The sequence below is a fragment of the Dryas octopetala genome, chromosome 2, assembly GCF_963921425.1.
Source record: "Dryas octopetala chromosome 2, drDryOcto1.1, whole genome shotgun sequence".
NCBI lineage: Eukaryota > Viridiplantae > Streptophyta > Magnoliopsida > Rosales > Rosaceae > Dryas > Dryas octopetala.
This window is the reverse complement of record NC_141367.1, coordinates 18,625,841-18,636,326: the sequence shown is the minus strand read 5'-3', so window position 1 is coordinate 18,636,326 and position 10,486 is coordinate 18,625,841. Positions and strand designations below refer to the sequence as shown.

Below are 10,486 nucleotides of genomic sequence, written 5' to 3'. Positions count from 1 at the left end.
CATTCCTTCTTGTTTAATATAGATCGTTCAATCCTACTCATTTTGGACTATAACCTCGTACTTAATTAGGTCTCTATACATCATAGTGTTAGACAACTATTGAACACCAAAAATTTCAGTTACTAACTAGCTCGTCCTTAAATTAATCCCTCAACAATATATGTTAAGCTAACGCTTCCTCTCCCATGCAGCTTCTTCCTGCAAGTGAAGGTGCAAGGTGAGAGATGGTGGTCGGAGGTTTCAAAACCCAATATACCTCATGTAACTAATTAAAGCTTTGATATTATGTTAAATAATCATTAAACCTCAAAAACTTAAGCTATTAGGATTATTACGTCAACAATATGTATCAAACTAAATCACATAGGTGATTATATACATATAAAATTAATGTAATGTTTACGAATAGCAACCATGTATGAGTTGAAAGTTGAGCTTGAGCTCTAAACGATTCATTCCTACACTGTTTGACTGATCTTTGACTACCATGTACTTAAGTTTTTTTTTTTTTTGGTCAGAACCATATATGTGCTGAAGTATGAACATAGAGTTAAGTAGTACACAGGCCGCCCACAGATGTTACAGAGTAACATGTATTTAAAACTGAATATATCTATGTGCAAGAGGGAGTGTATGTGGCCACGTGCCATTGTGTGTGTGAGTAAGTAAGAGTTTAGCTTGGCTTTTGAGAGTAACCTAATCAGGTGTATTATATTTTTCAGATACAGAACAAAAATCATACGTACTACTATTGTCATCAAATTTGTTCACCAAATAATATAACAGATACCATGTATGATATTTGTCACATCATCAATTCTAACTTAACAAATTTTATATGTATGCCATGAATAGTTCAAGAATTACCTCTTTTGAGGGGAAAAAAAACACAAAGAAGTCATTACTCGAGTCAACCAATAATCCCAACCTGCACCCAACCCTGGTCACAGCACCACCGTGCTGAACTGCTGCATCGTCCCACCGGCATACTGCCACACTGCAACACATCCAACTGATGCCTAGACAGCAGTTATAATTGAATTTGAAAAGCCAGATATGTATTTTTGTTGAGATTTCTAAGTTGATTTTTTATTTCATTAAATTTTGCTATCATTAATTTGAATCCTTATGTCTTCAAACTACATTACTACTTGTGCAGAAACTTAACTATTTGTCAAAAACAATTCATGGAGGGAAAGGGTGTTTTCATGATCAAATTGGCTTCAACAGTAGAATTGTTTGCTGGGGAATCAATTACCAGTGATCATAGCAGAATAGAGTGTTGCTACATGAAACATATATTTACACAACAGATAAAAGACAAAATTGCATATACATTGAAGTTCCCTCTTTATTATCTGCATTTCACCAGCTAAGGCAATCACTTGGTGGAAAGCATCTGATCAATTTCACCATTCTTGTTGTAACTATCTACAATCTTCTTTGCATATGAAGGCATATGCCGATCAGCTCTGCATGTTTTCATGTTCCAAATGTAAGAGACCGACATCATAATTTCTACTATAAGGTAACCAATTATTGAAAGTTGCACCTTTGTTTTCCCCATGTTCGGTTAATATACAGATAATTCCGAATGGTATGGTAATCAAGTGAGTAACGAGCAAATTCCAGACCCTTTGGGCCAACCTGAACCGAAAGAACCAAGTTAGAAAGAAAAATTTGCATAGTATAATTTTATAATTCCTAAATGCATCATGCAGAGTCTTTACCAAGTTTAGCACGAATGCGATCAAATTGCCAATGAACTTTGGCGCAGGGTCGGGACTCCGTCCTGAGAGAAACAAGATTGTAAAACTATGGTAAGCAGCATATATTTAGGAGTCCCTCAGAAATTCAAATGAACTACATTACAAACAATGAAACAAATGATTTTCAACAAAAATGCAACATGTTTTCTTCAGAACATACAGTACGATATAACCAAATGATAAACTTTTTTATTCTTGACCCCATCAAGTGGAGGTCTTACACTGTGAAACGTACACACCCACAGAAACTATCATGAAGAAGGTGCAACACATACCCAACTTAGCAGTATCATCTGCCTTAACAGTCTCCGTAACAAATGGTCGGCGATCACCCTGAAATTAGTTATGCTTTAAATACTAAATATCAATTTTGCAGACATTCAGAGCAAGAGAAATAGGATAGGATCAAGGGCTTTACACTACTGGTTGTTGGGGTAATCTCCAAATGTTTTTCAACCAGACTGAGCATCTCTCTTCCACGTTCATTTCTACCATTCCAATAGCACAGAATTAATCAATAAATAAGCAGACCAAAAGGAAAAACAAATACACAGTCTCAGCTATGATATTACCTTACTGTAACATACTGTGGATGTTGTGTCATGCTGATTCCAGAATATTTCGGCACACCCATGTATCCAACCACTAAATCCTGAAATAGGTGAGACATGTGAGAACAAATATACTAACAAAAAAGTAGAAGTTATGCTTGTTTGATTAGATAATTAAAGTTTTGTTGCAGTATAATACGTCAGATCCAAGGTAACAGACACAGACACAAATTTCTAAATAAACTTAAGAAGAAATTGAGCATCAAAATGAATGTTTAATTTCTTAAATGTTTTGCCAACTTCTTTGAAAGATATAGTAATATGGAACAAACTCTACACCAGTTAATGCACCAAACTGAACCAAATCCAGACTCTACACCAGTTAGTTAAAATGAACTATTTTCAGCATAATATGCTACTTATTCACCGCCTTGCCGGAAGATACACGAAAACAATTAGATACAATCTAAACTACACCAACTCCAAAAATAAAAGAAAATAATGGCGTTGCTGTTAATTAATATAGAGATGAAAACTCACCGCTAAAGCATTTGTGTAGTCAAAACAGCTGTAAGACACAACAAGACTGGGACTGATTAGGCAAAGATTTAATGGAATGTCGACAGACAATATAAACAACAATATTTTATAATTAACCACTTATGTGGTATTTCTGAGTTGTGAAATGCGTCATTTAATTGTAAGTTACTTGTTGAAGCAATTTAAGAGAATTCACAAATGAAAAATTTATAAACTTGTAGCATATGGGTTTTGGATTTCATGGATTTCAAATGCTCCTAAGAATGCATTGGATGGGCATATCTCAATATTCAAATTATCATGTCACTTCACGAGCAATCACAACTTCTATTAGTTGTTGAATCTAGTTGTCAACAGAATTTCAAAAACTACAAAGTAATAAAGAACAAAGGACAAAAAATTACCTATAACAAGAAGGAGCAATTACATCAACTAACTCATTTGCTGGCAGAGAGAAATAAGGAACCTGTTTTGGTTAAAATTTGAATCCGGATGGATTAGCATGATTGGGAGAGTAAACACCAAACTAAACGTACAGGGATCATTTTTACCTCTTCAATATGACCGTCCAAATGCTTCAAGTGAACCTATCAAGAGTACAAGAATACATTTAAAGAAACGAAACAGCTAACAGTAGCCTGTTAAGAAATGCTCATACTACAAAAAGTTAGCATAAAGAATTGTTAGGCAATCAGTGTCCATTTACTATTATAACCATATATTGAGATATCTAGAAGAGATACAAGTGTCCATTTTACTATTGCACACTTTTTCTTTCCTGTCACAAATATGAACTGTTAATAGATGCAAAACATCTCCCAATTATGTTTGTTAGGTATTCATCATGAAACATGATTCACTGCAACATGAGCACTAAATTAGGAAAAAAAACATGTTCAGTGAATTCTTTAATGAAAACCCAATCCCACAGCCACTAGTCCCAGGTAGGTTCCCCATTTTAAAATAATACCATTGCTAGAAGTGTTAAACAAAGGGTGTGCAATGGCACAAGTGACCTGAAGCTCACACCTTTGAAACATAGCTCATACCTTGGGACTCTACTAGAAAATGAAATATGCGTCTTTCATGATGATTTATTTTAATTCTGGATTATAGTAGTGATCAAAATGCTCAATGGCCACTAAATATATAAAGCACATAAAAAAAAAAATAGTATATTAGCACAAACCTTGTAATCTTGCATAAACTCATAATGAAGAACTGTCTCTGGTTCACTACTTGCAGCCTTTAGAAACTTATCAAGCCCTTCTCGAGTCCCATTATCCACTGTCACACAAGAGAATTAGTATACAAATTATGTGCCTCATTACTTATATCATATAAACTACAACTCAGGCATCATATATTTGTTGACTACTATTTCACTAATAATAACTAATGATGATGATGATGATGATGATCAGAGTAGTATACAGTTTAATATGTTCATCGATTAAATAAGTTATTCCATGTTTAACATTATATCATGGCCATCATATTATTTATTTTTTGCTCAGGGCCTTGAGTAATAGACACAAGTAACTTGATGGGTAGACAACTCAAACGATCAGAATACATAAAAGAAAAAAAAAAAAAAGAATATACGGCCTTTACCGCAATTTGTTCCTAACACATAGAGCTTGTCCAAATTTAAATGGTGCTCCACGGATCTTAACGCTGCAGTTTAAGAAATTACTCTGCATTACGATAGTACAAGTCACAACAGAGAAGAACTGCAAGTAGGAATTGGAAGATTATATTATAGAAGATACCTTGCACCTGGCAACCCACACCACAGAATAGAAGATTCTTTACACCTGCAGCCTGTTATATGGGAAAAAGCAAACATTTGTCTCACTAAAATTTATAAGTAACATATAAGTTCTGAGAATAAGGGGGTAGTGTAGAATAAACAAATGTCTCCAGCACATGCACACACACATACACAGAGCAAACATGATGAACATAAGTGACAAGTTTTACAAGTTAAAAAATATAGTTAAGGTAATATCATTTCTTTTATTCAAGCCCAAACTCCATCTGAAGAAGAGGTCTGCAGCCGGACCAGGAGTCATTATGCATAAAATCCAGAAATATGAAACAATATCTGAAAGGTAAAGAACGAGCAACTCCAACATGCCAACCCACAAGTTAGAACAGTGAAAAGCCATTACCAGACAATACAGCTTATGTTTTGTCAAGAAATCTTCCTCCTCATTGGCAGTCCTAGCCCACCTACAACAATTACACCTACAAATTTCCGCCACCCAGTGGATGTAAATATAAGGACCAGAGCAATCAGCTCTGGCTATCTAATGACAGAGGATGTGTCAGCCCCCAAAACCTTTTTCATGAAAAACAAGAAAGTGCCAAAGGCAAGCCACCCTATTTGTATACAATGTGATCTAGAATTACATAGTCACAAGGAAATCAAAGAATGAATAGTTATAAGAGCAAACTATCTTTGTTGTCCACACAATAAAAATCTCAACAATAAACTCCAGAAAGGATGGTGCACCACTCAAAGGATGGAAAATTTCTGTAAACATAAACACCCTAATGTAAAAAAGAGATTGTGTCAAAAATGTCCAACTATATCTGTTGGAAAATCTACCATACCACCAAAAATATCTCGCCAACTGACCCTTGGCATCACCCTAATCAAGTCTAGAAATATCTTGAATGCCAAACGTTTTGAATCGCCCCAACCTTTTTTAGTGTGATTGCTCATAATGTCAATGCCAACACACTTGGGCATTTCAATAACCCTTATGCACATTTTCTCAAGTTTAACTGGTTTATATTTTAAATTAGAACCCCTCTTTTTACACAAAGGATGCTTTGCACTACTCTTACCAAAGTTGCATCAACAACAAAGAATGTTGGTCAAATACTAAATAGCAAAAGAAATAGTAAAACAAGATTTGTGTCACTAATGAAAGAGAATACCAGGCACCTCAACTAGGGCAAGGGTGTCCAGGTTAGGAGATAATGTTGGTTTGACACCTTTAGCAGCTAGAACTTCATCTGGTGTCCTATTGAGAAAGAGGGTGAAGATAAACAACATATTGTGGATGGAATGAAAATAACCAATAAAATTCTCATTGAAAAATATCAAAATAGTAGAAGAATTTTTCGAACGAAATGAACTTGATGCGAACCTTGCTAATACAGGCCGTGGAGTAAATCTGTCCTCTGGGTCACTGTGATAATTAAATTAATATGGTAATCAACATTCCAAAAGAAGAGAAAAATTAAAGTATCGAATGGGATTGATGCATCTGTTATGTCATCTACTCCAGTACAATTCAGGCCACAACCTCTGTACACAAATGACAGCTTCTACCATGCCTGATTTTAGCATTTCGATTGCAATACTTGTTACTATCCCTGTCCATTGAGCTCCTGCCATCAAATAAAGCTATGCAAAGTTTCATATACGGTGATAAGAAAAACCGAATAGCTATTTATTAATAAAACTGCAGAATTTAGGCGTTCCCCAAAATTATAAATAACTATTTAGGCTATGATAACATACGATAATTGCAAACAGACTTTGGAATCTTAAATAACTTGGCTCAGCTCACAGCTTCAATCCACTAAAGGCCCCCAAACAGTAAACAGACTGATAAAGTGTCTGAAGAAAACCCAATAATGAGACAGATACCAAAAATCGTAAAAAAATACCTTCAACGGGCTTCACTTTACGAGCATACAACAACTCCTCATAGACACCCAAGTACATTTCATCCAAGGAACCTGTTTTTCTCCCTCTACCATGAACTACAGTTTCCAAGCCCTGAATGGGAAAACAAAGAGGCATGAGTAACAAGAAACAGATAGCGTTTTTCTGAATTAACAAACAAGGCTAAGTTAAAATTACAGCTATGTAGTTACACATGTCAACATGATATTGGATTCATAAAAAAATATTAATAACTGAATGTGACAACTAAATAGTAAACAATCTGCAAGACCATACAGAAACATTGGTTGAAGTAAAACTTTGGTCTGATACCAACACTAACTTGAATTTCCAGACTGATGAATCGAATGGAAATCATGGGTAGCAATGGGTCATTAAAAATTAGATTATGAGCCCCAAATAGAAGTTTGGTACAAAAAATGTGTCCATCCGGTGTTCGGTACATGTCAGTTTCAGGACTTCAAGAATGACAAAAACTAGCATCAACTATTTAAGAGTGAAAATTCAAAAAAGTAAGAAATTGAGAGAGGAACAAGAGCTTACTTCAATCCTAGACATTCCATCTCCTAAGAAAGCACAGGCCTCCTTGACATGGGCAATGTAATATGTGTCACACAACCCGCAACGACTGCCCAGATACAAAAACCAACAAATAAAAGGTCAAAATTGAAATGCATAATTTACAAAGAAAAAGAAAAGAAAGAAAACTATTGAGACATGAAAAGTTGGGTAATGAAAGAATGAAAGAAAGTGAAACAGCTACTAAATGAACGAACCTGCAGTGGTCTTTAGCTGGGTAAGTGCCACCAGGTGGAATGGGTCTGGAGCGTTGCCTCCAGTCCTCTCTCAGCTTCACTGACTTTGAGTTCGTTTTCCCATCTGTGTAGTTCACAACAAAAACTTACTATGTAAGAAAAAAAAAAAAACAAAAAAAACAAAGACATCACACGCACACACAGAGAAAGTTTGGGGTTACCTTTAGAGGAAGATGAAGATGAGGAAACGATGGAGAGTGAGAGAGGAAGCGAAGAGAGCCTGGCAATGAGAGAACACATTACAGGCTTGCTTGCAGCTGAGAGAAGTCTACAATAATGTAATGGAAACGGAGTGAGACTGTGAGAATGAGTGTGACTATTATGCTGAGGCTGCGTGCACCACATATTTGTATGTTACTTACTGCCATGGTGATGTATAAGATTTGGTAACGCGCAACCGGGTGGAAGGATCCAATTCGAACCCGACCCAAATTTTGAGTCCATTTGAGCAATTCCTTTTGTTGTTGGCCAAAGTGCATTTGAGCAAAGTTATTAGTTTAATATATTTCTCTCTACATTACAAGAGAAAAAAGTTCCAAAAGCTAGATACCATATGAGTTGATAATTTCTGTGAAATTTCCAAATCCAACTCATCTATACTCCAAAATATACTCAACTCAAATTATTCATCCTTGAAATATATTATGAGCACAGCTACACTTAACAAATTTTATTCACCAAACAAGGTTAGGCTATTATGAGCACAGCTACACTTAACAAATTTTATTCACCAAACAAGGTTAGGCTAAAATTTAAAATTTGGCATGATTTTTACCTAAATCTTAGGGGGGTGTCCTCAACTTAGATTTCATAGGATTTTAAAAGTCCAATGAAATCTAGGTGTCTCCAACTTAGGGGGGTGTCCCCAACTCAGATTTTAAAGGAGTTTAATGGATTTTAAAATTCATAGAATCTATCAAAATCCAAAGAAATTGGGTGAAATTCTTATGGAATTTGTTATGTATAAAAAATGCATTCAAATCCAACCAAATCCATCCAAATCCATTAAAATCCTTCACTTAATGAAATCCATGATTTTTTTAGGACACCTGGATTTCATTGGAATTCATTAAAATCTGAGTTGGGGACACTTAAAGTTCATTGGAATCCATTAAAATCTAAATTGAGGACACCTAGATTTCATTTGACTTTTAAAATCCAATGAAATCTAAGTTGGGGACACCCCTCTTAGATTTTAATGGATTCCAATGAAATTTAGGTGTCCCCAACTCAGATTTTAATGGATTCCAATAAAATCCAGGTGTCCTCAAAAGGTCATGGATTTCATTAAGTGAAGGATTTTAATGGATTTGGATGGATTTGAATGCATTTTTTACACATAACAAATTCCATGAGAATTCCACCCAATTCTTTTGGATTTTGATGGATTCTATAGATTTTAAAATCCATTAAACTCTTTTAAAATCTGAGTTGGGGACACCCCCCTTAGTACATTAAAAAATAGGGTTTTTCTAAAAGACAAAACAAAAAATAGGTTGATAAATAAGGACAAAGGCAAAAGAAAATAAAAAGTTGACCCACTTTTTAGTGCACCAATTGTTTGGAAAGTGGACAAATCGATCCACACATTTCTATAGACATTGTCACTATTTGTTAGACCCCTAGTTGGTTTTGCTTAGTGACAATTCAAAAACCGTGTGAAAATGATACTTATCGATATACATTTTGTCATTTTGTCTTTATATAAATTTAAAAATTAATAAATCAACATAAAATACAAAATTACAATCTTATAAAGTCACGTCCACCTTAAATTTGTGACTTATATTAGGCAATAACATGTAATTGGCTTATTACTGTCAATGAATTCGAGTGGCAATTAAAATGATTCCGATGTTATTTCCAAGCTTATCGGGCAACGAATCAATCTAGGGGTGATTAGCACACGTTCATTGCTAAGGGCCTAAGGTTCAACTTCGAAGTCACTTTAAATCTAAATCCTAAACTATGTTCACGAAGAAATTATGTCCACCATAGTGTTTCATTTATTCAAATATAGACTCAATATAAACATTGTTTATTTTCAAGAAGTTAGATATTCAGACATGCATTAAATTTATTATTGATGAGCAAATTTGGTTACTATAGCATTGTTGATAATACATAATGTATGAGAGCACTTATATATAGAGACCTCACTTAGATCGAGATCTGTTTCAACAAGACCTATAGCCGTTTGAATCATACTTTATAAAATTTCAAAACTTGCTCAAGACGAGAGTTAAAACTTATTGGTCTTAGTAACTAGTTATTGGTATGTCCTTTTGGGGACATCCGATAAAATAAGATGAAATTAGCTATTGATCTGAATATATATTTCTTTTTTACAAATGTTAGAGGGGTTCAAAGCTCGAATCCCCTTCTTGAATAAAAAAAAGAGTCAATTACACTTTATATTCATATTGTTTGGGTCAAATAACACATTGGTCTATGATTTTCAAAACGTATCAATGTTAAATCCAAAGTTTCAAATCCTTGCAATATTGTCCATTCGTTACATAGATTGTTGATCAAATTAATTGTTAAGTGCTTATATGGTAGATGTGGGTCTGTTTTTTTTTTTTTTTTTTTGATGTGGCCTTTCACCCTAGATTCCACTAGGGTATTGACAATTGAAACTACAAACTAAGAGGCCAAGAATGAGACCAATTTTATTGTTTTCTTGTACGTGCTTTTGTGGAGATGGTGAAGAGAAAACCACTACATGTGACTGGCCACTCTCCACCAATGGCTATGAGGGTGGAGAGGTCAATGGCGTCGTCGTTGCATTGTAAGGTTCAAAGAACGGGGCACATCAGCTGCACTCCTTGTTCATTATATCCCTGTAGAGCTCGGGGTTTGACTTGAACGACGAAGACTCAAACCTGATAGAGTGGGAGTCACCGAAATCAGCTGGTCAAGTTGTTGAAGGAAATGTTCAAGAAGAAATTGAATGACTGGTTGAAAGCCGAAAGCATCTCGTTGAATCGGTTGAACGTACTTGAGGTGGATAAAGTTGAGTTGGACCCGACTAGTAATCCAAAATAGAATTGAATCGATGAAGTTTTTGTGAGAAAGATCTAGAGGTGGTGAAGGGTGAGAATG

The 10,486-nt window shown here is 35.0% G+C and overlaps 1 protein-coding gene across 1 annotated transcript; it reads right to left on the bottom strand.

The window, feature by feature from the left end:
- Nucleotides 1-1,188: 1,188 nt before the first annotated feature.
- HCAR (coenzyme F420 hydrogenase family / dehydrogenase, beta subunit family) lies at nt 1,189-7,704 on the bottom strand. The gene is made up of 19 exons (XM_086233431.1): nt 7,543-7,704; nt 7,343-7,445; nt 7,110-7,194; nt 6,548-6,659; nt 6,181-6,265; nt 6,022-6,063; nt 5,817-5,895; nt 4,633-4,684; nt 4,475-4,537; nt 4,050-4,147; nt 3,412-3,447; nt 3,265-3,326; nt 2,861-2,888; nt 2,342-2,421; nt 2,188-2,257; nt 2,045-2,102; nt 1,731-1,792; nt 1,553-1,647; nt 1,189-1,472 (listed from the first exon to the last, which is right to left on the bottom strand). The coding sequence occupies exons 1-19, from the start codon at nt 7,619-7,621 to the stop codon at nt 1,382-1,384; spliced, it is 1,380 nt and encodes a 459-aa protein (XP_086089557.1). The 5' UTR covers nt 7,622-7,704; the 3' UTR covers nt 1,189-1,381.
- Nucleotides 7,705-10,486: the final 2,782 nt, after the last annotated feature.

Excerpts from the sequence above, each read along its gene's own strand:
- HCAR (XM_086233431.1), bottom strand. The coding sequence starts at position 7,621 with ATGTGTTCTCTCATTGCCAGGCTCTCTTCGCTTCCTCTCTCACTCTCC. Across the intron at positions 7,446-7,542 it reads ATCTTCATCTTCCTCTAAAG|ATGGGAAAACGAACTCAAAG; the intron begins GTAACCCCAAAC and ends TGAACTACACAG. Across the intron at positions 6,064-6,180 it reads GCTGTCATTTGTGTACAGAG|TGACCCAGAGGACAGATTTA; the intron begins GTTGTGGCCTGA and ends TAATTATCACAG.